The sequence below is a fragment of the Mus caroli genome, unplaced genomic scaffold (assembly GCF_978045245.1).
Source record: "Mus caroli unplaced genomic scaffold, Mus_caroli_1 scaffold_16, whole genome shotgun sequence".
Taxonomy (NCBI): domain Eukaryota; kingdom Metazoa; phylum Chordata; class Mammalia; order Rodentia; family Muridae; genus Mus; species Mus caroli.
In genome coordinates, this window is record NW_028227271.1 from 957,243 (window position 1) to 984,312 (window position 27,070).

The 27,070-nt window shown below is 49.6% G+C and overlaps 1 protein-coding gene across 2 annotated transcripts; it reads left to right on the plus strand.

Annotated features, from left to right (window-relative positions):
• Window positions 1-12,493: 12,493 nt before the first annotated feature.
• On the plus strand, window positions 12,494-22,553 carry Smug1 (single-strand-selective monofunctional uracil-DNA glycosylase 1). 2 transcript variants are annotated; one of them, XM_021183272.3, is made up of 4 exons: window positions 12,494-12,604; window positions 17,652-17,753; window positions 17,960-18,261; window positions 19,638-22,553. In XM_021183272.3, the coding sequence occupies exons 3-4, from the start codon at window positions 17,971-17,973 to the stop codon at window positions 20,187-20,189; spliced, it is 843 nt and encodes a 280-aa protein (XP_021038931.1). In that variant the 5' UTR covers window positions 12,494-12,604; window positions 17,652-17,753; window positions 17,960-17,970; the 3' UTR covers window positions 20,190-22,553. The 2 variants fall into 2 exon arrangements, with proteins under 2 accessions (XP_021038931.1, XP_029325992.1); XM_029470132.2 differs by having other exon boundaries at window positions 17,652-17,722.
• The last annotated feature ends 4,517 nt before the right edge of the window (window positions 22,554-27,070 follow it).

Below are 27,070 nucleotides of genomic sequence, written 5' to 3' on the forward strand. Positions count from 1 at the left end.
ACACACACACACACACACACACACACACACACCCTGGATTCCTGGCCTCTTCGATGCTCTTGGTGGTCCCTGGTGTTCTGGAAAGGCAGGCTCCTAGGTGAGTCTAGACAGAGAGGTCACTGGAAGCAGGGTTGTCCTCCTTCCATCTTCTTTCATCTTCGTTTCTCCTTTTGCTTCTTCCACACTTTCTGCTGTGAACATGTTCTCTGTCCTCTTAGCCTGAGCATCTCCTCTCATCTCTCCGCTCCCCAGATGAGCTCTAGGCCACTTGCTTTTAGCCTGTCTGTACCAGCTTGTCAGTGTGCCTTTGAATGGCACTGGCTGCCCTGCAGCAATGCTCAGGCCTCCTGTCCATTCTGACCAGGATGGTGCCAGCATCAAGCTTCCTGCAAGAGAGCTTCAGGGCTGCCAGGCTGAGCAGGCAGCTCCTGGAGAGGATCGGTCACATCCAGGCTGGGAAGGGGATGAATTCCCTAGCCCACCTCTGCATGCAGCAGCCAGGCGCTGTTGCCTGCTCCCTGCCTTGGCTGGGATGCCAGAGCCCCATTCTCCAGAGTTTTCCCTGTCCTGCCCTCAATGTAGCTTAAGGATCCCTGGTGCCCTGGTCTGGAGTGGAGCTGGCCAGCCCAAACTGAGAGAGAACTGGGACCCAGGCCTGTTCCAGATCCTGGGGACATTCCACTCCACAGTATCTGGGAGCTCTTCCTGTGGCAGATGCTGGGCTGGGCTCAGACTGGCAGAGCCTCTCGTTCTGTGGACTGAAAGGGGACCTGGACAGGGGCTTCCACAAACAGAACTGGGGGCAGGACCAGGGTCTCTGGAGTCAGGACAGTTCATGTTCCCTCCTTGGCAAGTGGAGTCCAGCTTGGTGGGGGCCTGGCCTTGTTTCCCTTCCTGCATCAGCACAGGCCATGTGAGTATCCTTGGGATGACTTATAATTGGGTGTGTGGGAGAGCATTAAGATCCCAATTCCTGGGTTCTGAGGGGTAGCTCAGGAATGCAGAGGCCTCCAACTTCCCTTAAGGCTGAGGTAGCAAAGCCCCCTCCTAATCCCCAGCATGGGTAGGCTTGTCACTCAGTTCATATAGGGAACCAGTGTGGGTGTTCTCAGGCTAGGTCATCTCAGGACATTTAGAGGCCATCCCTAACCATTTCCACCTGAGATCCTGTCCCATCTACGGAGGACTTCTCTCTTCTCTGCTGTGTGTTCATCTCTTCTCTTCCTTTTCTGTCACACTGTCATGCTCAGCTTTCAATTAGCTAATGGTCCCCCACCCCACCCCTGAATGTCATCATGAGCCCTTTTCTGGGAAATTCTCCCTGTGGTCTCTCTCAAGTCTCTCTTCCAAAGCAGCCCATATCCCAATTTATCTGGCAAAGGGGTGTCCCGTGACTGTTCCAGCTCAGTCTGGTACCACCCTGTCTCTTTCACTCTTTTGTGCTTATTTCTCTTTCCTCTTCAGAGTTCCAAAATAGTTTCTATGGCTTAAAATGGGGTAAAAGGCTAAAATAATCCTCACAGAGAAACCCTCTAGGTTAGATATCTGGACTGACTTCCAAATAGTCCAGGAGAGTAGTCCTAAAGAGTATGGGCTCCAGGGGAGAAATGGTCTCTGGGTTAAAGCCCTCACCAGGTTCCTTCTTGGCCTACATTTTCCCACCCTGTAAGGATCCTTGGCCTTCATCACAAGTGCTAGAAATGATGCAAAACTTGAGGTCTCCTCAGGGCCTCACCAGTGTTACAGGCTCCCTGCCCTTGCCCTTTATCCTGGTCTAGGACTTGTAAGTGCTGTTCTTCATCTACTCAGGACCAACGGAGTCTCTGGAGAGCCACATGTGTGGGGAGTCCTGATTGTGGGGCTAGCCTGTGTATTCGGTAGTGCGGGAGACAGAGCATGTCTGAGTGGCTCTTACTTCAGCCTCTGGCCTCTGTTTCACCTAGCCTCAGCTGTGTCTGTGGCGGAAAGCCTTACAGAGCCCAAGCATGTGGTGACACGACACGTCGAGAGGGATACTAGCTCTTGAGGGTTCCCTGATCTCCTGCTGTCTGCTTGTGGCCTCAGGCCAGCCTGACTGATCACCAGCACACCCACAGGGTGCTAAGCCTAAACTTGCAGATTACCCTGCCTTGAAGGCACAGCAGAAGGCCTTGGGTCTTCACAATCTGTCTATGATTCTTTCTAAGGGCTCCTGGGATCCCTCTCCCAAAGATCTCAGCAGGGGAGAGATTCAGAGGAACAGAGCCCATTGCATGCCCGAGCCTCACCCTTACCACATGCTGAAGCCTTTTTTGTTTGTTTGTTTGTTTCTTTCTTTCTTTAAAAACATTTTCTTTGTAGTTGTGGCTGTCCTAGACCATGATGGCCTTAACTCACAGAGATCCATCTGCCTCTGCCTCTGCCTCTGCCTCCGAAGTGCTGGGACTAAAGGACAGCACCAAGTGGGACTTTGAAGTGGGACTTGGACATTCTGAACTCTTAGAACTGTACAGTGTGCCAGATATGATACTTTCAGCTTGTAATCCCAACACTTGTAAGACAGGAGGATTGCAGCCTACTCCTTTGGCTTCAGTCTCTCTCCCTCAGGGCTGGAGTCATAGGTGTGAGGGAACCATCCAAAATCAAATCTGATCTCTTTGGATGGATAAGGAAACTGAAACCCAAGGGGAGACATGCCAAAAGCCGGTGGCTATGGAAATCCAAGGCATTAAGCCTTGTTCTGCCTAGCCCGACCTCAGAGCTCAGCTCACCTCCCTGCAGAGGCCCAGCCCTCATAACCAGGCTGGGTGCATGCGGCGCCTCTGATCCTGCCCTGAGCGGCCACAAGGGGGCTCTGGGACCAGCCTTTTTCCTTCTGGTGTATGGTGCTTCGAGAACCCCTGCGAAGCTGGCACGCAGAGCTAGCTTCTTTGCACCTCGGGTTACCTCAGCTCCTGCTCAGGTAGCTGCCACCGAGGGGCCTGCACCACTACGGACGCTGTTAGACTCATGCAGACTTTGACTTCATCTTACTATCCCAGAATCCTTCCCTTGTCTCAGCTAGCTAGTCCTTCCAGTTGTCTACCTTCTATTTCAACTGCAACAGGGGGAGAAAGGAGTTGGTGGACGCTGTCTCCTCCTCACAGTCCTCCTAGTGCTCCTTCTTTGTCCTCAGCCGCGTACTCGTCTTTCTCCTCTCCTTGTCTCTTCCCACTCCCATTCCTCCATCCAAGACTGAAAGCTATTCTTCTCTTGCCCACCATCCCCCAGAGCACTAGAGTTCTGGCTCTGCTCTGTCATTGCGGAGCCTCGAAAATAGAGTATCAGGAAAAGATGTAAGTTATGCACCAGGAAGGACGAGCCCACGAGCTACAAGGTTTGGCGAAATGAAGGAGGCAGAAGGCAGGAAAGCAGCTTGTTCCTCTGGAGCCAGGCTCTGTCTCTGTGGGGTTAAGGAGAGCACTCTGTGACCCACTGGCTCCCACCTATGTCCCACCTATGAAGCAGAGGGGAAGTGGCAGTCCAGTTACCTGCACTACGCATCTTTGTGCCTCGGACAACAATGGACACGCTGGTGCTACAAGCGCCTGAGCCTTCTGTCAGGGTTAGAGGAAGGAAGCAGATTCCGTAGTCAGTCATTCGGTGTGCCTTGGAGGCTCAGATGGCCAGATAGAGCCCGCAACCTCTCACACAGGGGTGGGCAGGCCTGTTTGCGCCCGGGGGCTACACAGCCTCACAACCGGACTGCAGCACCCTAGTCCCAGTGAGGTGACAAACCTCTGCCTCCCCTTCTTTTTCCCAATGTCGGGAAGAAGGCAGAAGGGAGATGCATCCATTTCTCCGGCAGAAAAACTGGCTAGGTGTGTGTGGTGGCACACTTGTAATTCTAGCCTTAAGAGCTGAGGCTGGAGGATCACAGCAAGTTCCAGGTCAGCTGAGGCCACACTGGGAGACCCCATCAAACAGACAAAACCCAAACCAAACCAAACGCACTCGGAAAACAAGAGCAGGAGTGACTAGGCCCAGCTGGATTTGCTCCAGCGGGGGTCAAGGCTCACTCCTCCCTGATTCCCAGCTCAGCTGACCCAGCCTCCAGGGCTCCGCCCTCCCGTTCGGCCCCGCCTTTTTTCTCCTTGCTTTGGGTTCTGCTGCTCTTCCGTGCCTTCCTGACCCACACTCTCCTCTCATAGCCCTAGTTTCTCGTTCCTTTCTTCCACTTGGCCTGCCCTTCTATGCTTCCTTGTGCAAAGGGACCATTTAGGAAACAAGAAAGCGTCCCTCGCATTCCTTCCTGACCTCCTCTGGGGTGCACCCCTGCTTGGTACTTGGAATGCTAAGAACATCTGAGTCTCATCTCTAAGTGTGTTCCGGGAAGGTTGAACAGGATGTGCGGCCTCTGCCTGATGCTGGGGGTAGTGGTGTTAAGGAGGAATGTCAGGGAGGGCTTCCCAAGAAAGGTGACTATTGATTGGGTTTTGAGGGATGCGCTAGAGTTTACTTGGTTCATAGTGGGCGTGTGGAGAAGACAGTCCTACTGGAGAGACCACCATGGGTTGGTCTATAAGCTGTGCAAACCCTGTGCCGTGTTGTCCTCTGATGACAGGTCAGACAACGACAGTTTTAGAGGTCATGGAGAGGCTAGCTCTTGAGGTTTGTGTAGTTAGAGAAAGCTTCATGGAAGAAGTTAGCTGCAGTTGGGCTAAACAGTGTGTGTGTGTGTGTGTGTGTGTGTGAGAGAGAGAGAGAGAGAGAGAGAGAGAGAGAGAGAGAGAGAGAGAGAGAGACAGAGACAGAGAGAGACAGAGAGAGACAGAGAGAGCGCCAGGGTCATAGAGGACCTGCCTTGAAGCTCCGAGGAGGGGTGGCTTTAATCTGCGCAGTGTAGTGACTCCTACAGGATCCAAGGGTATCTTTCTCACGCCCGCCCTGCCCTTCCTCACCTCTCCTGGGCTACTTGGGCCCAGTTGAAGTTCAAAGCAAGGTGGGGTTAGGGGTTAGACTGCAGAACCCGAGGGGAGGAATGGGAACTCGGACATACAAATGAGATGCAAATGATGCTCGACCACACCCACCCTCTGGGGCTCAATGAGCCACACCCGTGCCTCCTAGTCCTTGAGAGGGGCAGCCCTTGGCCTTTTCCAGCCCCAGACGTGCCTTGCGCCCTCCTGCACTGGCGGAGTCCGGGGAGATCCCTACGCTCGCAGAGATGTCTGTTTCCCCGAGCCAGGGCGAAGGGCAGGCCATGAGGTGCGGTGACTGGGCTGGGTCACAGACAGGGGAGACCGGAGGGCAGGCGCGGTGAGCTCGGAGGCAAAGACCCGCAGGAAAATGAGAGAGACTAGAGCCGCAGTACCCTCAGGGACCCGGCCACATTCCTGCAGAGAGCCTTGAGTGACATGAGCAGGCGGGAGGGCTCGCTCACATGCCCGCCGGTGGACGTGCAGCTGTCTCTGCCTCTCGGCTGTCTGCCTGTCCCCAGCCACAGTCCCTTTGTCTGTCCAGTGCTTTGTGTGTTTCTCCCTTTGTCTGCCCGCTTCTTTCCCATCCCCCTTTCTTCCTCCTCTGCCTGCTGTCTGTTAGTCCAGACATCGTTGTCTGTCCCTGCTCACTGCCTAGAGGCCCTGGGCCCTGGGCTCGTTTCCTGTCTAGTTTGGGTCTCCATTTTTTCTTTTCTAGGGTGATAGGCAGCCGTCTGCCTTCTATCATGTTTGTAAAACTCAAGAATGTGGGCAGGTGGCTGTACTTGGATTGCTCTGACATTGTAACAAAGGATTTAAAGCATGGGAGAGGTGACGTGGCTCTCTTCCAAGGACAAACAAGAAGAAAATGCAGCATGAGGCACAATGGTTAGATATTCAGAAGGACTTCCGAGAAGGGAGGCGCATTAAATATTGGAAGAGGTCCACAGAAGAGGTTAAACGACCACCATCATACTCTTCAGTAGGAGGATGGGCAACAAAACCTAACCACTTCAAGAAAAGGCAACAGGGACTTGCACAGGGTACACCCCACCTACACAAGCTCTCACGTTGAGAAGGGGCATGCGGGCAACGGCGGTTCCCCACCTTCATCTGGCTTTCTGGCATCTTCAGCCCAGGACCCGGACCAGCCCCCCGCCGCTCTCTGAGAGGTGGCTGCTGGGGACGGAGTGATGTATGGAACACAGATAAAATGTCAGCAGTTCTAAATGGGTCCGGAGATGCAGCCGTGGGGGGCGCGCGGGGTCCCACACCCCCTCCCCGTGAGCCCCGCGGCCGGAGCCCAAATGAGGTTTTGAAGAGGAGCCGGCGGGCGGGGCGGCGGCCGGGCGGGGCGGCGGGCGCTGATGTATGGCGGTTTCATAACTTCCTCGGTATTAAAGGCGGGTTCACGCGGAGGGCAGCGCCATCAATCAGCGGCCTCAATGGGCTGGGATCCTCCGCGAGGCGCGCGGCTGCGCGGCACGGCCGGCGCGGGGGGCGCGGGGACCCTGGCCGCACCCAGGAGGATGTGCGGGGTGGCCCGCCCGCACGGGCCGAGGGGCAGGCTTTGAACGTGAAATTGATCACATGCAAATCGCATGCAAATATATGCAAGCGAGCTAGTGCTGCGGGACTGGCCGCTCCCGCGTCCTCCCTTCTGGGCGAGGGCTGGGGTGGGTTTGCATCCGGTTCCGCCTAGTGCCCAGGGTGCCTGGGGCTTCATCCTGGCTGCAAGGGGGTGAGGGTGGGGCAGTTCTCAAGGCCACTCTGCTCAAGAGATGTGACCAGAGAGGATGGGCCCCAGTGACAGGGACGTATTGAGTGTTGGGAGAGGCTCCCTGGGCAAAGAGCAGAAGGTCCTTGTGGCCTGTGAAGTGTGCCTGGTGTCCCCACTGACAGGTGAAGAGGTGTCAGCCTAGGAGGAAGTCTCCCCCTCTGGGAAGGCTGGGCGCCACAGCCAGCATAGGTGGCAGTTAAGCCTCCCGGATCTGCTCTGATACTTTGGGTTTTTTTTTGTTTTTTTTTTTTTGACACAATGTCTCATACACAGCAAGTCTGATTCAAACTCACTACTAGCTGATGATGACCTTGAGTTCTTGATGCTCCTGACTCCACCTTTCCCTGCAATCTCTGGATCTCAGGTGTGAGCCACCATGCCTACTCTGCTATTTTCTTTCTTCGTTGCTGAGGGTAAAACCTAGGACTTGGAACCTGCTAAGGCAGGGCTCCCCTCTTAGCACCACCTCAATCCCACATAGGGATTCTCTATATACTAGACACGCAGGCTGCACCCTCCAGTAACACACACACACTGGCAGAGCCATGAGCCCGAAAGCACTAACAGACATATACTGAGCTATTGGTTCCAAAGGTCACCAGCCTGGTACAGGCTAAGAGAGGGGAGTCCTTCCAATGGAGTGGGGTGGGGGCTTGGAAAATGGAAAGAATTCCAGGCCAGAGACAATAGTGGTGTGGCAGTGGAAATGAGAAAGGCCAAATCTGGATGGGGAGGGCTGAGGAGGGAGGTGAATCCAGCTAGAAGCACTTCTGTGGTGCCGGGTGTGGGAGGAGACTCAGTAGAGATCAGCGGCTCTTGCTGTCATGCTTAACACTGTTCTGTAAGCTGTGGAGTGGATTATAGAGGTGAGGAGAGGATTATTTGTGTGTTCCGGGGTGGGGTGGGGTGGGGTGGGGGAGGCAGGGGTTGGAGGACACCACATGGGACTGGGTAGAAAAGGGAACACAGGCTCAGGGAGGCTGTGGAAGAAGGCTGGTGACAGAACAGGATTAAGTGTGGCCTTCAAGTACCACAGGAGGACTCAAGTCTTCCTTTGTGTCTGGCTGGTTGTGGACATAGGCAGGGTGATTGGGTGATGGCTAGGTGGCATGTAGGGTCTCAGAGCACCTTCCTGCTTGGCTTAGTGCCTCGCTCCCAGGCTGACCTGCCTTCCTCCCCTAGCTGCTCAGCTCAGCTCTACTGTGGAGATGTTCTCAGGCTGCAAAATCTAGCATCCATTTTTCTCACTCCAAGACCTGGGTATCAGTCTCCCAACCCCAAACACTGTCTGATGTCTGTGTGGTCCATTCAGGGTAACTGTTTTGGACAACTATAACACCACTCAGACAGATTATGCAGCCTCCTGCCCTCCCGGACATCTCCCACCATAGCATCGAGCCAAATTACTCGGTACCCCCTCCCCCAGCCCGGGGCTCTGATAAAATCCGATTAGTGAGAACTGAGCCTCACTGAGCTGATGGCTCCTCCGATAATTGCTTCCCAAGTAAGCAGTGTCAGCTCTCTAGCTGCCCACCCCTCTCCTGGGTTTCAAGGCATCCAGAGCCAGGAGACTGGGGACACCTGAGCTGTAAGATTAGGAAGCTGCCACCTGTCTCCATTTAAGTGGGGTTTGACCCAAAAAGTTGGCTTCTGTGGTCTTGGAATTGAGGGTCAGGGTAAAGCCTTAGTCAATGGAGGCCCACATTCCTACCTTCTCACTTTTGGGGTAAATCGATATACCCATTTCGCTGCAGGATAGAGGAAGGTAAACACAGAGACCAAAGGCAAGGAAACGGCTTGATATGAACTCAGCTGCCCTGCTTCCCCAATTCTGGGAGGTAGGTGGGAATGGGGTGGGGGGTGGGGACTTGACCTGCAGGCAGCTTCCTCTACTCTAGTCTCCTATCCACCAGGCAACCCAGGGAAGGTTAAACTCCTGAAGAACTGGAGAGTCCTGTAACAGATGCTTTTGGAGGCTGATCAGCCTCTGTGAGTTCTGAGCCAGAGTCAAGGACAGGCTGTTGGGGTGCAGAGGCCTGGGTTCCCCTACATTCTGGGCCTGCCCTCCTCCTTTTCAAAACAGCACATTTTGTGGGTTTGGTGTCTGTTTGACATTTATTTAGTTATGAGTGTGTAATCATGTGCCATCATCACCTTTTGTAGAGGCATAAAAAGACTGCAGGAGGAGTCAGTTCTCTCCTACCATGTGGATTTTAGGGATTGAATTTAGGTCATCAGGCTTAGTAGCAGGCACTTTTACCTGTGGAGCCATCCTCTTCTGTCTGTGTTTTTTGTTTTGTTTTTTAAAACTGAGTCTAGCTCTATAGCCCGGGCTGGTGCCAAACTTGTGATCATCCTCCCCCAGTCTCTAGTGCTGATATTATAGGTGCATGAAACCATACCCAGCAAAAAGGGCATTTTATGTGCCTGCTAATTCCTCCTTGTTGCCTTTTAATGCAAGTGTGTGTGTGCACATGCACACTTGCATTCGTGTGTGCATGTGTGTGTGTACAATTGAATAGAATCCAGGACTTTGTGCATGCTAATCTGTAGTTCACCACTGAGTTATACCCAGTCCTCCTTCCTTTTTCTGACCTTTCATTTAGTCCCCCGACCTTTGGAAACTGAACTCCCAGTCCCCACACCTAACTCAGGTAGGGTGTGGTCTCTGATGGACTTTCCAGGGATGGGTTGGCTAGTACTATACTGTGCCTTTGTGTCTGGCCGGGAGGTTGAGGGTTCAGCCCAGCATCCTCTTTCAGGCCTGCCAGTAACCATAGCAACCTGTGTGACTAACCTTCACACAGCTCCTTTTGGGACAGGCCTTAATAAAGCACTTTGCCAGTTAATTTATCACGAAAAACAAAGAGATTTCAAGGATTGTCCCATTTTACAGCTGAGATAACCGAGGCACAGAGAAGTGAAGTAACCTGCCTGACGTCCCCATTAGTAAGCCGAGAGCGTGACCGCAGATCAAGCCCTGATTCCAGCTTTCATTCTGACCTGGCTGGGAGAGAGGGAATTAGAGTGTGGAAAGAAAGCTCCAAAAAGTCCTTTGGAGTTCCCCAGGGAAATGACCAGGTGACACCTGGTACCCGGAGAGGGGAAAACGTGGCTTGCATTCATCCAAGAGGCAATTTTAAGCTTTGTGCAGCCGGAGCCCTTGGCAGGAGAAAGGCTGCCTGGCCTAGAAATCCTAGCGAAGCAAAGCTAGCTCCCTCAACAGCCGATAGATGGCGCTCGTGGCCCAACACAGCCTCTGCAGCCTGCGGAAACCCGAGGGAAACTAGAAAGCAGGTTAACCCTTCTGCACCCGGGAGGCGAGTAGACGCTGTGGGGCCTCAGAGGCCCCTTCACAGCTTAGAGCGCACCTGCTAGCTCTTTCTTGGCTGCGGCCAGAATTTACTGTCCCCCTTATCTCACAGGACCAACAGACATTGTCAGCTTGTCCGTTGGAAGCTTCTGGAGAGTCAGGAGACTAGGGAAGGGCTATGCTCACCTTTCATCTCTGGGTCTCATTTCTAAGAATCTTTAGCAGAGCTCCATGAGAAGGCAGATGCTGAGGGGTGGGTATAAGTTGAATTGGAGGTGGTGACCCGTATGGGACTTCAATTCTAGCACTTGGAAGATAAAGTCAAGCAGATCTCTGTGAGGTCAGTCTGGTCTAGGTAGTGAGTTCCAGGGCAGCCAAGCTGAGACCTTGTTTCAAAACACTACCACTACCACCACCACCACCACCACCACCACCACCACCAACCCCTACCCCTGAAGCAGGAACAAAAACCCAACTGGAAGAATCTGGTAAGCCAAAAAATTGTGGGGGACACAGGTATCTGAATGGAAAATGGAGTCTATAATTAATTCCTTGCATCCTTCCACCAACTTTTTTTTTCTCTTTTCCTTTTTTTTAGACAAGATTTCACTTATCTCAGGCTGGCCTCAAGTGTGATATGTAGCAGAGGAACTTCCTGAATTTCTGATATTCCTTCCTTCTCTCCCAGAGCTGTGGTGTTACATATAGCCCTCCTGTCTCACCAGGCTCTTAGGATTCTTAAATAACAAGACAACACTATGGTGAGGTGTTTTTGTTTGTTTGTTTGTTTGTTTGGAGACAGGAAAATGTGCAGATAACAGAGATAGAGAGTCCTGTTCTCGAAGTTTACTTTTTCTTCATTGCAGAGGAAATAGAGACATTGAGGTATGCCCAGGGGAATACAGAGGCAACCTAGAGACAGAAAGCAAGCCATGGAAGAGGTGGTGACAAATCGTACAGAAAGAAAGTGGCAAGACCCAGAGGGACGAGGCTGCTGTGCACCACAGCTCAGCAAGTAAGGGGCAGCCTCGCTGGAATACATGTGAGTGATTCCTCACCTTGATGTCACTACTCACAACAGCTGCACCCACTGCTTTTATCTGGATGCTAGAGCAGTCTTGGGAAAGGCATTGTGTTCTGGGTTCCCTGGTCTTCTTCCCTAGCACCCATTGGGGACTTTGCTTTGGTGATGAGGCCCTGGCTTCCCCAGGCATGAGTATTGGGGGGAGGCAAGGGACCCAGAAGATATCTACCCACGGAAGATTCCAGTTGAGTGAAAAGTCACAGTGAAATGTCCAGTTAGATAGGAACAAAGCAGGGTGTGAATGGCTTTGGAAGTCAGTGCTGAGGGGGCTAGTTAGGTGCAATTAGGGATTAAAGTTTGTTGGGGAAGGCTTCCTGGGAAGACTGTTGTAGAAGAATCTGGAAAGATGGGATGTGTTATTTATATATGTCTACTTATTTATATATGTTTACTTTGTGGTAAACAAAAATCTGAGTCAGGACGATCTTCCTTACTAACCTGGGTGGGCACCACCAACCTGTTCAGAGTCCAGTGCAACCAATGACTAAGGAAAGGACTCTCCAGGGTCTCACTGTGTAGCCCAAGGTCTCACTGTGTAGCCCAAGCTGACATTCAACTGTTGATCCTCCTTCAGCGACTCAACTGGTTAGATTACAGGTATATGCCACTACATCAGCCATACTAGCTTCCAATTCTGCCTCTGCAGACTGGGCCACCCACCCTCTGCTTTCTGACAGCATGTGAGACTCGTCTGAGGGCCTTGGTTCTCAGATCTTTTCATCTCTGAGGCTTCTAATAGAAGCTGATCTATAGAACCACCTTGGACTCAGACTGAACGACACATAGGGCTTTCCTGGTTCTCCAGCTTACAGGCAGCAGGTCCCATAGGATTGTGAGCAGTATTTCCACAATACATCTCCTCACATAGATAAAAAGATGGTTTTGATTTTGCTTCTTGGAGAAGCCCAATCCAGAATACAGGCTGGCAGATGTCAAGGCAAGAGAGAAACAGATTAAAACGGCAAGGCTGTGGATTTAGATGCTAATGCTAACAGGGGTGTTCATTGTCAAAGAGGTAAGTGCTGAGAGAAATGCCTTCGTGGATATTTGTTTGGTTGTTTTGTTTTGTCGAGTCAGGGTTTCTGTGTAGCCCTGGCTGTCCTGGAACTCACTCTGTAGATCTGCCACAACCACACGGTTGCCTCTTTGGATGTTATGTACACAGTTAATGGCCCTTGGAGGGCTGCAAAGATGATGCCTTATACCTCGGGGCAGCAGGAGGTCTGGGAAAGGTCTCTGGTGGGTGAGGGATTGGGGATGGCTGCAGAGTCCAGATTGTTGTGACGTCTTGATGTAAATCATATTATTAAACTACAATCCCCAGCGACCCGTGGAACTCTTTTAGCGAGCTTTCCGGGGATTTGGCATTTCCGGCGGAAGCAGACGCCGCTAGCCATTCTTCTTATTTAAATGCTGTTGACTACAACTACCAGTGCCCTCCGCGCCAGGACGAAGAAAGGAAGCGGAAGCTGCATGGGGAGCTTGTGCAGGTGAGGGAGTAGGGGGCTGGATCTCTGCGAAGGGCGGTGGGGGCTCGCGGGGTTCCGGAGAGGTAGCCGCGCTGTGACGCCAAGGCCTACAAGGGGCCCCTGTGAGCCCTACAGCGCTGTTTTGATTTAAATCCTGTGGATTTCTGTACCACCTACAAGGGACAGCGGCTAGCTAGTGGCTTGGATTCTTATTTTTGTTTTAGGTTTATTTATTTATGTTATTTTTTTTATATATGGGTGTTTTGTCTGCACACCAGAAGAGGGCATTGGATACTATAGGACTGCAGTTTGACTCTTGCAAGCCGCTTTATGGGTGCTGGGAATTAAACCGAGAACCATTAAAAGAGCAGCCAGTGCTTTTACTTAATGAGCCTCCATAGCACTGTGGCCTGGATGTATCTCAGGGTTGCCCTTTGTTTTTAAATGTAATTTGAAATGCGTGACATGCTTCTTAAGGCTTTTTGCTTTTTGAGGGGAAAAAAATGCACAAAAAAATGGCTCCTGATCGTCTCATCTTTCCTCCTCTACCTCCTGAGTGCTGAGCTGATAGATACGAGCTGGTTTACAGTGCTGGGGATTGAACCCAAGGCTTCATTCATCTTTGGTATATACTCCACTGAGTTGCAGCATCAGGCATTGAGCTTATGGCTGTTGGTGACTTTAGGGAGGACTGTCAGACTTCCTGCTAGGAATTTTTTTTTTTTTTTTTTGATGTTTTGTCCAGGACAGCAAAGCTCAGATTATATCTGTCCTCTTAGCTCTTCATGGCTTATCCCAAACCTGTCTTATATCTTATTTTGGAGTTATTCCCCCAACATATGAGGGACTCAAATATTTAAGAAATAAACAATTGCTGGAGGTAGGTTGATGGACTGTGTGGTTCCTATAGAGAAGAGCCTTAAAGTGACTTGTGCAAGAGAACCTTCTCAGATGTCTTGGCTGATAGGGCTCTCGCCACCAAACCTGATGACTTATATTCATTCCTCAGAGCCTTGACAGTAGAAGAGAACCAGCTCTCAAAAGTTATCTTTTACCATATGAGTTGCTAAGGCGTGCTTGCTCTCCCTAGTAAATAAAAACAAATGTTAAGAGAAAGAACCATTTAAGAGAGGAAACTAGGACTAGCATTCTAGTTAGCTGACTTAGCCTGTGACACTTGCTACCAGATGAACAGTGAAAATAGGCTCTCCTTACTTCTGTGCATGCCTATCCTTGCTGTCTTCAGCCCAGAGCAGACCCATCTTAGACCTGAGAGAGATCCCTGTGCTGTTTTTTCTAATATTGGTTCTACACAGGGACGTGCAAAGCAAAGATCCCAGAAAACCCAGTTCACCACACCGTCCTCAGCTTTCCAGAATGTTCTGGGAGCCTGTGTGGACAAACCAAAAATTTCTAGCCCGCTATGGTGACACATCCAGGTAATCCCAGCACTCGGGAGACTGAGGCAGGAAGAAGGCCACTGGTTGGAGGTTAGTAGGTCTACATCTTGAATTTTAGGACAGGCAAAGCCATGTAGTGAGACTTTGTCTCAAAACGCATAAGATAAAAATAAAGTCTAAAAGAAAGAAGGAGGAGGAGGGGGAGGAGGAAGCAGCAGAGGCAGTGGGAGCTAGTGATGTAGCTTAGTGATATAATATTATTACCATCATTCTCTCATACTGGGGTCGTGGGTGGTAGAGAGGAATCCATCAGTAATGGTTCATTAAGGATCAGGGCAGCTCAGTAGTAAAGTCCTTGCCTGGCTCCAGGGTTCCACCTCTAGCACAGAGAAACAAAAATGTTTTGTTTAAAGGTAGCTCTAAACAAGACTGCTAGATAGAGTGGAAATGGATAGAACTGGGCAGGGGCTGGTGGTAAGACCTAGGATGTTGTAGATGTGGTGGGGATAGACTAGAACCTGGCTTCTAGTCTTCCTTACTTTGGTTGGGGAGGCAAAAGGGTGAAGTCATGAAGAAGCCACTAATTCTGGCAGTACCCAGTGGCTCTCAGCCTTCTCCTGCACATCTGAATCACTTTGTTTGAGATACATATGTCTTGGCTTCACAGCCAAAATGCCAGGCAGTTCATTGCTCTGAGAAAAACAGCACGAGAGAGGGCAGCTAGAACCTATTCAGTCACCCCTGAGTCACAGATTCAGGGGTTCCAGTCCCTGGCTGTTTGGCCTCGTGGCTTGTGCTGAGGCAGAACATCATGGTGGAAAGGTGGGTATAGGGCAAAGCTCCTCATATATTAGCCAGAAAGAAGGGGTGTAGGGATGAAGGGATCAGGGCCAAGATACACCCTTCAAAGACACACCCCCAGGGACCTGCTTCCTCCAATGAGGCCTCACTTCCAGTAGCCTATGATGTTAGCATCCTCATTTATCCAGCCATCTCTGATAGCTGGAGATCAAACCTTCAACATTTTATAATCCTAGCTGTGGGGTGGGCTGGGCTCTGAGGAACATTTCCGTATACTGAAGAGGCAAAGCTTACCAAGGAGGTGGTTTGAGCTGCATCTTGAAGGATGAGTATGAACTAGATGTGTTGGGTTACCCTCTTGGTTGGCTGCTGTTTGATGTCCTGGTTAACTCAAGGATCATATTTGGTTGGGTTTGTAGAATGACCTGTATAAAATTTTGGGAGTAGGGGTAGGAGAAGCATTTTGAAGTGAGTGGAATGGGCAGGGACAAGAACTGGGTGTGCATAGGAGTGTGGGAAAGAACAGCTGTTGCCGTTCAGAAGGCATGCTGCCGGGCTTCTTCCCCCTCTCCCATGCATAGACAGCTTTATGAAGTGGGTATTATCCTTAGTATTCAGATGTGAAAACCTGAGGTTCTGGCCATGGTTGCGTAGCTTGTAAGAGTCTATTCAGAGTCTGTGTAATCATCTTTCTTACCTCTGAGGATTCTCGAGTGTGGGAAAGAAGCTGGGCTGGGGTTAGGGGCTTGTAGAATTAGTAGGGTGGCTCATAAAACCATCTAAGGCAAGATGCTGTGGGTGGTTAAGAGCATAGCGTGAGTCAGATAGTGTGGGTTCAAATCCCAGCTTCATTACTTGCTAACTGCATGACCCTAGGCAACTTGCTTGATCTTGTTAAGCCTCAGTCTCCTGGCTTGTAACATGGGAGCAATAATACCCACCTCATGGGGTTGTTATGAAGATCAATGAGGTGTACCTGGCGTAGAGCAATTGCTTGCCACCTGGAAGCTGCTGTAATTAGCCTTCCCAAGTCTCTGGGCTGTGGCTGTGCACCTGCATCTCATTTGTCAGCATAGTGTTTCCAGGACACGCTCATCCTGGCTGGACTGGTTTTATTAAGGATGACATTGGAGAGAGAGGATAGCAGTAGATGTGTTCTGACAGTGTAGCCTGGCCTGCTGCAGGCTGTAATCCCAGCTCTTTAGAAGCGGAGGCAGGAAGATCAGGAGTTCATGACCATCATCAGCTTCTTACCGAGCTTGAGACCTGTGGCTCTATCTCAATAAATCCATAAGAGAAGGGGCTAGAGATATGATTTGGTGGTTAAGAATATGTCCTGCTCTTGCAGAGAACCCGAGTTGAGTTCCCAGCACCCACTTAAGCTCAACAACTTTCTACTTTCTGTAACTCCAGTTCCAGGGGCTTCCTTGATCACCACAGATGAGTGTACACACACACACACACACACACACACACAAATACCTTTTTTGAGGGGGTTGTGTATTTTGAGACAGGTTCTCTCTCTGTAGCCCTGGCTATCCTGTAGACCAGGCTGGCCTTGAAACTCAGAAATCCACTAGCCTCTGAAGTGCTGGGATTAAAGGCATTATCATGATGCCTGGCACTTTTTTTTTTACAAAAAAGAATTGTACCTGCCTACCCCCGCCCCCCAACACACACACAAAAGAGAGGAAAGAAATTATATTAGTAGACATACCTGCTTATGTAGGTTGTAATTTCATTTATTTCAGAGGCTGTGGCAACAGGATTACAAGTTCAGGACCAGTCTAGGCTACAGAGTAAATTCAAGGTTGACCTAAGTAATTTATGAGACACCCCTCATGTACTCCACTCCCTGCCCATCAAAATGTAAAAAGGATTAGGACTGTAGCGCACTTGCCTAGCATGGTTGAAAACTCATTTAACTCTTAATACTGAAGGGGGAGAACGGAGAGAGGGCAGAGAAAACTAAGAAAATGTTCTCTGTGTTCAGCATGGACTAAGAACTGATGGTTCTAGCCTCACCTGATGTAAGGGTTGGGATGAGGGTACTGTTATGGTTAATATCTGTGCCAACTTGACAGATCTGGAATTATTTTGAAGATGAATCTCTGGGCACGGTCTGTGAAAGGGCTTCTAAATTAGGTTAATTGAGACGAGAAAGCCTGAACTGAATGTGCGTGGTACCAACCATTGGCTGGGGTCCTGGATGTCTTAGGGTTTCTAGCGCTGGGATAAAACACCATGACCGAAAGCAACTAAGGGGTTTGTTTTAGCTTGCCGTTCTTTATCACAGTCCATCATCAAGGAAGTCAGGACAGGAGCACAAAGCAGGAATCTAGAAGCAGGAGCTGAAACAGAAGCCATGGAGAAGCGCTGTTTCCTGGCTAGCTCCCATGGCTGCTCAGCTGCTCTTTAATAGCAACCAGGTTCATCAGCTCGGGGCTGGCGCTGCCCACAGTGAGCTCTTCCATGTTATTCACCAGTCAGTCAGGGTAACTAACGCACCACAGGCGCTTGTCCACAGGCCAGACTGGTGGGGGCATTTTCTCAATTGAGGATCCATCTTCCAACATGACTTTAGCTTGTTAACAAAAAAAGTAGCCAGCACAGCATAAAAAGAAGAACTCTAGCCAGGGGTGATAACATACACTCTTAATACCAGGTAGATACATGAGGACCTCCATGAGTTCAAGGCTAGCCTGGTCAGCATGTCAAACTCCAGGTCATTCAAGGTTGCATAGTGAGAACCGGTCTCATAAAACCTCGGGGAAGGTTGTTCAGGGAGAGAGATATAGTTGAATCTAGGTAGGCATCTATTGCTTTCTGAGTTTTGACTACGACTGCAATGTGTTTTTCTCCTGCAGCCACGACCCACCGTGATGAACTGTACTCTCCGAGAGATGAGATAAATCCTCCCTTCAATTTGCCTTTGCAGGTACTTTGTAGCAACAAGACCAGTAGCTAAGGTAGGATGCTTGGTGTATCAGAAAGAGGGAGGGCTCCAGAGGTGGGGAGCAAAAAAAAAAAAATTCCTTTGTTACCAGGAAAGTGAGCTTCTAGTGACTGACAAGGTTTCTTCTGAGCCCAGGAAATGGCAGAAGGAGCTCCTAGCTAGTACAGATCCTAACGCTGGTTTTGGGGTTGAAGGAAGTGCTGTCCCCTTCTTTTCCAGGTGACAGCAGCATGGCTGTGTCCCAGACCTTCCCACTGGGGCCTACCCATGAGCCTGCAAGCGCCCTGATGGAGCCTCTGCCTTGTACACGAAGCTTGGCTGAGGGCTTCCTGGAGGAGGAGCTTCGGCTCAATGCCGAGCTGAGCCAGCTGCAGTTCCCGGAGCCCGTGGGTGTCATCTACAACCCAGTGGATTATGCTTGGGAGCCACACCGTAACTATGTGACTCGCTACTGCCAAGGCCCCAAGGAAGTGCTGTTCTTGGGCATGAACCCAGGACCTTTTGGCATGGCCCAAACAGGGGTAAAGGACTGGCTTCCTCTCTTGGGTGTTTCTGAGGTGGATGTTGATGTGTTTATAAAAAGATAAAGAGAGAAAAATATGTTCTATAGGGGTGCGGTGAGGTATGGGGGGAAAGGGATGTCTCAGTGGGCCCATGCCAAGGCCCATCTCTTCCCACTGAGGGACCAAGCCACATAAAGGTAGAGTATAGAATAGAGTTTATTCAGGGCACGGGGAGGAGAGTTAAGAGGGTACTAGAGGCAGAGAAAGGCAGAGAGAGAGTAGAGAAGTAGAGGCCTGCCATGGCCATGAGCACGTGGATAGAGGGGGAAGGGAAGAGCAAGAACAAGAGAGAAGCAAGAGATCAAGAGGGAGGAGGGGGCAAGCAGCCCCTTTTATAGTGGGTCAGGCCTACCTGGCTGTTGCTAGGTAACCGTGGGGAGGATACCTGACTGTTGCCAGGTAACTGTGTGGGTGGAGTTTAGACAGAATGTTAACTGATGTGGGCTGTAGAGGAGGAATATGTGATTGGGCGTGGGTGGGTCTTGTCGTCCCCCGCCCCCATCCCCTGCAGGACACACACTGGCTCCTGTGGTCTCAAGCACTTCTCCGTTCATAGTTAACCAAGCACATTAACGGTAGTTCCGTTTCCCCCGTGAGCTTTCCACTAATTGCCTCTGAGAGCCCTTCCTTCCGTCAGCCTGCCCTGTACCTTACCTTGCCGGATCTCCCTTGTCCCTAGAGAGTGGTTGGCGTCAGGAGAAGGGCTGGGACTTCTGGGACCTCAGGAAGAGTGGCCGGGGTGAGATGGGTGTATAGGTGCTGCAGGGCGTTCTGCTGGCAAGTCCCTGGGTCTCCAAAAGGTTTAGAACAGAGTCAGGTTTAGGGCTGCCTGCTTTCCCTGAGGGACCGGATGAGTGACTGCTGTTCAGTAGGGGTGCGTTGTAGATGGGGGAGGTAAAGAAGCCTGGGGCAGGAGGCTCAATCGCTTTTATTGACCCCAACTGAGTGATGAAAGGTGATCAATGATGATCGATGGAAATGACAGCCTGAGGCCTGGGGCAGGAAGGGTATCCAGAGATCAGTGATCAGCCTGTCCTATCTCCTTTTACCCTGGCGATCTGTCTGTCACCAGTATTAGAATCATCACGCCTTCTGTAGTACCAAATGCCCCAGTGTTCTGCCAGTATTTGGTCCCAGTGCCTGGAGGAAGCAGAGGCACACAGTTTCAACTGGTCGTGGTCCACAGTGTGAAACACTGGAGGAAAATGGACAGAGGCAAACCAGAGGGCAGAGAGTCCTTAACACAGATCTGTAGGGGCAGTAGAAACTATCGTGGTAGGTGGAAAGGGTCAGATCTCCAGCCTGAAGCCCCTTTCGTCTATCTCCTCCCGCAGGTACCTTTTGGGGAAGTGAATGTGGTCCGGGACTGGTTGGGCGTTGGGGGTCCTGTGCTGACCCCTCCACAAGAGCACCCCAAGCGGCCAGTGTTGGGACTGGAGTGCCCACAGTCAGAGGTGAGCGGAGCCCGATTCTGGGGCTTTTTCCGGACCCTCTGCGGACAGCCTCAAGTCTTCTTCCGGCACTGCTTTGTCCACAATCTGTGTCCTCTACTCTTCTTGGCTCCCAGTGGACGAAACCTTACCCCAGCTGAGCTGCCCGCCAAGCAGCGGGAGCAGCTGCTGTCGATCTGCGACGCAGCTCTCTGCCGGCAGGTGCAGCTGCTAGGGGTGCGGCTGGTAGTGGGAGTGGGGCGGCTGGCAGAGCAGCGAGCCCGAAGAGCTCTAGCAGGGCTGACCCCGGAGGTGCAGGTGGAGGGGCTCCTGCATCCATCTCCTCGAAGCGCACAGGCCAACAAAGGCTGGGAGACGGCAGCCAGGGAAAGACTCCAGGAGTTGGGGCTGCTGCCTCTGCTAACGGATGAGGGTTCAGCCAGACCTACACAGTAGAGACCCCAGCCAGTGTTGCTGGGCTCCGTGTTGCATTCAGCCTGCTGGACTGTCCTCTAATGGCCTAGGGTGTGCAGCTCTCCTGCTGTCTTCCCCTTCCCTTGAGCCTCTTACCCTTTTGTCTCCAGTGTCTGGTCATGCACGGCATCAGCAGAGGGTTGGGCCTGTGCACTCCACCTACCACATCCTTGCCTTGGGAGTCTCTGTGTGCAGTGCAGAGTCCTAGGTAGGGATGTCTGAAGTCATATTCGCAGTTTTGGAGGAAAGATGGTTTTTGTTTTAATCTTTCCTGCTTTGCTTTTTATTGGCATCATGTTTGGCATTGTGTCATGTACACTAGAAATGTTCTCTAATGCTGATCTACCTCAGCCTTTTTTGACACTAACTACATACTAGTGGGGTTCAGTGTGATGTTTCCACACAGGCATTCAGCGTACACCGATGGAGTCCAACCCCCTTTTATCTGTCCTCTCCACACTTCCTCTTCCCCAGTCAATGGACAATCTTTCCAGGATCCCTGCACATCCTTACAGATCATCTGGCAGACTCCTGTAATCCCAGCACTCAGAGGCAGGAAGATCAGGAGTTCAAGGACACCTTCAGCTACATATTGAGTTCAAGGCCAGCTTGGAACACATTAGTCTCTGTCTCAAAAATAAGTAAGTAAATAAGTAATAAAAAAGTGAACTTCTTCAGGGAGACCAGAGCTGTGTCTGAGGAGGGAGACTTCTGTGTGTCTAGACTAGGAAAGATCTAGATTTTCATCTCTCCCTTTTTTTTTTTGCTCCCTATAAGGCCTTTGAACTTTAAAAAAAAAATGTATTTATTTATTTTGGTTTTTCGAGGCAGGGTTTCTCAGTGTTGCCCTTACTGTCCTAGAACTCACTTTGTAGACCAGGTTGGCCTCAAACTCAGAGAATTTATATTAAAAAAAATCCCTCTGTTTTGTTTCTGTTAGCGTTGTCTATCTGTTTTAAATTTCGAAACAAGGTCTCATTGTGTTAGCCTGTAACTCATTATTGTAGACCAGCTCTGCTTTGATCTCACAAGAAATCTGCCTACCTCTGCTTCTTGAGTGCTGGGATTAAAAGGATGTTCCACCCTGCCGGACCTGCTTATGAACAACCTCTCTAAGCACCAAGATCCTTTAAAAAAAGGGGGGGGGGTGCTGCCTCCTGGCACTGGTGTGAGGTGTGAGAATCGACTGAGATAACACTGCAGAGTGTTTTGCAAAAGGCTGGCATATGGTCCTCACTACACACTCTTTCTGCTCACCTCCCTTCGAGGTGGGGTGTATCAATGCACTATAAGACCTACTACAGTAGGTCTGCTCTGAAGACCTTTGCCTATAACCCCACTCGCTCGCTGGAGAATGACCAATGTTACTAGAAACTTAGCCTCTGACTTTTCAGACTAAGCATTAAAGACTCCTAAGCCTTGTGTTGGGTCTCTCCTCTCTTCCTACACTTCATTGGTGGGAGAATGATTTTAGGTTATCTCCTCCCTTTTCTTACCTATTCACTGTCTGCAAAAACTTTTCTCAGGTGGCTTGAGGAGGGGGGACAGAGACCTCTGATTGCCCTAGCCAAGCTGCAGGGGTTTTGGTAGGGCCTGTCCTGAAGTTCATCAGATACTTGGGCAACTGTTGGGAACAATGGGAAGCTGGTGTCTCTTTAATGGTTGGTTGGATGGATATGTGGTAAAGGCTGGGAAGTGAGCCACAGTGAGAGCAGCAGGTCTTGGGGCCATCTTAATGACATGTGGTCTCTCTATCTCCTGGGGTACAAGTCATCTCCAGCATTCTAAAAATTAGTATATTTCTATCTCAGCTCCAGAGAAGGAGACTAAATCTTTGAGGATTCCCCAGTGATAGAAGTGTTGTAATTATTCATGTTGGGGGCCTTAGAGCATTCCAGGATTTGTTGAACTTTGACTCAGGATGGAGGCCAACCTTCCAGAAAGACCAGCCGTATGTATTGAGGGTTGGGGCTTAGCCTGAATGCCAGAATGGGACAAGGATAGAGATTAAGTTCAGCCACATGGCCCATGATCTCAACCAGTTATCCCTTCACAGTGACCCTGACCAGCTCTCTTGGACACTTGAGTTTCCACTAAGCTTGCTGGCTGGTGCACACATGTATATCTGTGTTTCTTTTTGGGTATTTGGTGCTGGTTTGTGTATTCATTCATTCATTCATTCATTTATTCATTCATGTGCTCTGTGTGTCATTTTGGAGTTCTGGGCATCAAGCCCAGAATTTTGTGAATGGGAAGCATGCACTCTTCTATCACTGAGCTACATCCCTTGATTTGTATTTGTGATAAATTGTAATAAATAAATAAACACAGTGTTTTTCCCCCTGAGTTTTGTCTTGCAAATTACTGAAGCCGAAGGGTTTCTGGGAACTCTTGGTCAGAACATGCAGCTGGTATCTGAAGTGAAATAAGTCATATTGGGAGCCCCCCCTAAGCTAGACTTCAGGAAGTCACTGTCAGAGCTACCTTACAGCATCACACCGTCACACACTGTGGTCCTGGCCTTCCTGCAGTTACTGCTAAGGATGAGTCATTGTGGTAGCATTGCGGACTTTACAGAGGTGAAGTTGCTGCACCCTTGCATGTTTAGCTGAGGTGGTGAGAAGCTCTAGTCAGGGGTGGCCTTGAATACTGGGAAAGCCATAGCTTAGAAGAGGGCGTTATCATGTTCAAGGGGAAAAGTAGATTAGTGAAAACTTGGCCAGGTGGGAGAAAAAGTGTAGAATAAGTTAGAGCCAGCTCATGAAGGTTCCTGACCACCAGGCGAGAGTCAGAATACACACGCAGAAACAACCAATAGAAGCCCACAGATGAAGGAGCCCAAGCAGGCAAACATCAGAGAGCCACGTTCCTAGTCTGGAAACAGTTTATTTTGGTACATAAGTTGAGCATTTCCAACCCATGGTCACTTAGCGCATTGCTTCTGCCCTTGGATGCAAAGTCCATCCATGTTAGGTATGGGGCAAAGAAATCCAGCTTGCCTCATGGCAGAAGTGAGGGCTGGAGTCCTAGTATCTTCTAAGGACACACCCAGTGACCTCACTTCCTCCCTCTAGGCTCTGCCTCTTAAAGGTTCTACACCTCCCTGTAGGACAATAGACTGGTGGAGTCTACAAATCATGGATTCTGGGGAACACTGAAGATCCAAAGTTCAGCAAAGGGAGTGAATTCAATAGTGGAGTGAGGGTAGGTGTGGGAATTGAGGGGATTAGCATGTAGTGAGAATATGCAGGAAGGCTGGTAGAGACCATGGTGCCTAAGGCACCTATGCTCTGACTGTAGTGGGCTATTACCCTCAATTCCTCCAATGTGACTTGTCAGAGACTGGTTAGAGTTCCATGCCTGCTAGAGTTGCCTTAACAAAAATACCCAGTCTGGATGGCTTGAACAATGGACTTTATTTTCTCATAATTCTGGCCACTGGAGGTACAAGATGACAGTGTTAGCTGCTCAGGCCCTACTGAGGCCTTCTTTCATCACAGCAGCTGGCTTCCATATCTTTACATACTTTTTTTTTTTTTTTTGCCATGTGTGACTCCGTAGTGTCTCCCTTCTTTCCTAGAAGGATACCAATCATTGGATTATTGCTTTACCCTGCGGATTTCATTTAACCTTTCGTTAATGCTTCTTCACTTATTTAAAGGATCTATCTCCAAAATATTAGGGCTTAAGCATATGAATTTTGTGGGGCATAATTCAGTTCATAGCAGCAAAGTCATTTTATCTGTCACCAGGGTTAACTTCATATGAGATAGTGCACTCAGGAGAGAAGTGCCCCTGTCCATTCCTGTGCCTGCACCCCCCCCCAACTCCCCTCCCTAGCTCACCCTGTCCCCACCCCCACTCCAAGCTTGGAATCTGGTCTGGGCCCATACCTACTTGTCCAGACTTAGTGCCATCAGATTGGCTTTTATCAATTAAATCAGAGGAGGATTGCTCAGTGCAGATAAGAGTATCCTTAGGGGAAGGAGCCTAATTGCTGTGCCCTAATCCTGGTGTGGAGACAAGATCCCTAGGGTGTGTTGGCCAGACAGTCTTCCTGGATAACAAGTTTTATTTTCACTGAGAGATCCCATCTCAAAAATAAGGACAGTAATAAAGGAAGGCACCTAACATTGACCTCTGGTCTATACAGACTTGCACACACACATGCACTTGCATGTATACATCTACATACCTGCAAGAACACTTATATACACTCAATACCCCCCCCCCCACACACACACATGCAAAAGTGGGGAGGAAAAGCTGAGGAAGACTCCTGATGAAGAGCATTTGTCCTCTATAGGCATGCACATATATATAGACATAGTCATGCATACACATGCACAAACACACATACAAAACCTGTCATCATGAGATGTGAAGTCTCAAATAACAGGGTTGTCCAGATGGCTCACTGGGTAAAGGCACTAGCCATACAAGCCTGGCAATCTGGGCTAGAGCCCAGAACCCATGTAAAGGTATAAGGAGAGAATTGATTCTGCTGACCTGACCACACTCATATGCACACATCAGTCACACACATGTGATAATGCTTTTTTTTTTTTTTTTTTTGACAGGGTTTCTCTGTGTAGCCCTGGCTGTCCTGGAACTAGGTTGGTCTTGAATTCAGAGACTGGCCTGCTGTACCTCCTTCGTGCTAGAGTTAAAAGGTGTGTGTCACTGTGTCTGGCCTTAAATTTTTCAAAGTAAATGAAATAGGGGCCTGGAGACGTGCTCAACAGCTAACAGCGAAGAGCATTTGTTCTTGCAGAAGACCTGGGTTCAATTCCAGTACCCACATGGCAGCCCACAACCTCCTATAATCCAGTTCTAGGGAATTCAAAGCCCTCTTTTGACCTCTGTGGGTACCAGTCATACATTCAGTGTAAAAACATTTAAACACTCAGACACATAAAAAATGAATCTAAAAAGAAAATAAATAATATGCATAGAACTTAGGGTCTTCTAGAATTTTGTGGACCATTACAACAATCACTAGCCACATACAGCCAACTTATTTATTGATAAATAAATCTCACGTGTCCCAGGCTATTCTTGAACCTGCTATGATGCTGAGGATAGCAGGGATGCTTTGGAATGCTGGGATAGCCGGTATGCACTTCCACATCTGGTCTTTTACAGTACTGGGAATCGAACCAAGGGGTCTGTGCATGCTAGGCTGGCAATTTACCAAATGAACTGTATCTCCTGCTCTGCGTGTGAAGAACCCATTTTAAATTAATAAGAATTAAGTTGTCTCGAAAAGACAAATAAAAAAAGAATTAAATAAATTTTCCTTCTTTAGTTCATTGGCCATATTTCAGGTGCTCATACACACATGGCTGGTGGCGCTGACAGAACAGATAAAGAACCTTTCCATTACTGTGGAAGTCCTGTTGGATAGCCCTAATGTAGAGGTCAACGGTTTGCAACCCTGCTGTGAATCAGAATTAACCGTGGAGGTTCAGAAAAATTCAGGTCTCTCTGCTTTACTTCAAGAGATTTTGATTTGAGAGGCCTGAGTGAGGAGCCTTCTGCTGGGGTTTTAACAGAATCTAGATCTCCCTATGCTTCCCTTATGCAACTCAGGTTAACTCTCTAAGGTACTCACGGGGCCTGAGGCCAGGAGAAGCGATCTTACCCCCCCCCCTTTCCCTATGCTAGTAAGGGAGGGTCCACGTGCCAATCCACGACCATCAGTTTATGCAGTGTCATTGTGTTTGCCCTGTGATGGAGTTTAGGTTCTGATTTAGAGGCTTAGAAGTTCTTACTCTAATACATATTCTCTCTCTCTCTCTCTCTCTCTCTCTCTCTCTCTCTCTCTCTCTCTCTCTTTCTCTCTCTCCATAGAGGCCAAAGCTGTGCTTGGTTGGGGTGCTAATGCTTCTGAGACTGAGAGGTAGAGTGGGCCAGGGAAGAAAGAATCCACTCACCTCTTTTTCCCCCAAACAGAATGGCTTAAAGGGAGATTGGGATGAAGCCCACTGCATGGGCTCACTCTTTTCTTCCATGTGCTGTGTGTCACTGTGCATGCTAGGAACTGCAAGGGTGGGGTTGGGGGGGGGATGAGATAATCCTTTATCTTCACAGTGTTCACTGTCTAGTGTATCTAGAGATATAAGCATATACTTTATAGGACAGATCAAGCTGAAAGCATGATGTGAACAGGTCGTTCACACAGCATTCTGGACATTCCTTAGACAGGTGTGTGTACTGATGGGACAGGCCAGCTTAACAATAAGAGAGACTTGGTAACGTCCCTTCTCTGTGGTCAGATGCTTTTCTGCCCTGACTGCCATGGGCTAGGAAACAAGTTGAGGGTGTGTGTGTGTGCTCAGAAGGAATCAGGCAGGAGCCAAATATTGGGCATATCTCCATGGAAGATGGGAAGTAGAGTTTGCTCTCTGTAAGAAGACCTTGTTCTAGTAGCTACTGGGGTGGACACAGTGTCAGGGAGTGTTATGGTACTAGATGAAAGGCTGGTCTGTAGTCGTAGACTGCCCACTCAGCATGTATAAAGGCCAGGGTTCACTTAGCCCTCTCCAACACATTTTATTAAAAAAGGTACTGGAGGGGGCTGGAGAGATGGCTCAGTGGTTAAGAGCACTGACTTCTCTTCCGGAGGTCCTGAGTTCAAATCTTAGCAACCACATGGTGGCTCACAACCATCTGCAATGAGACTGGATCCCCTCTTCAGGTGTGTCTGAAGACAGCTACAGTGTAGTTACATAAATAAATAAAGAAAGAAAGAAAGAAAGAAATCTTTTTTGTTTTTGTTTTTTTTTTTTTTCGAGACAGGGTTTCTCTGTGTAGATCTTGGCTCTCCTGGAACTCACTCTGTAGACCAGGCTGGCCTTGAA

Bases quoted from the DNA above. Each gene is read 5' to 3' on its own strand.
- Smug1 (XM_021183272.3), top strand. From the start codon at position 17,971: ATGGCTGTGTCCCAGACCTTCCCACTGGGGCCTACCCATGAGCCTGCA. The intron at 18,262-19,637 runs GTAAAGGACTGG...CTCCTCCCGCAG, and splicing joins TTGGCATGGCCCAAACAGGG to GTACCTTTTGGGGAAGTGAA.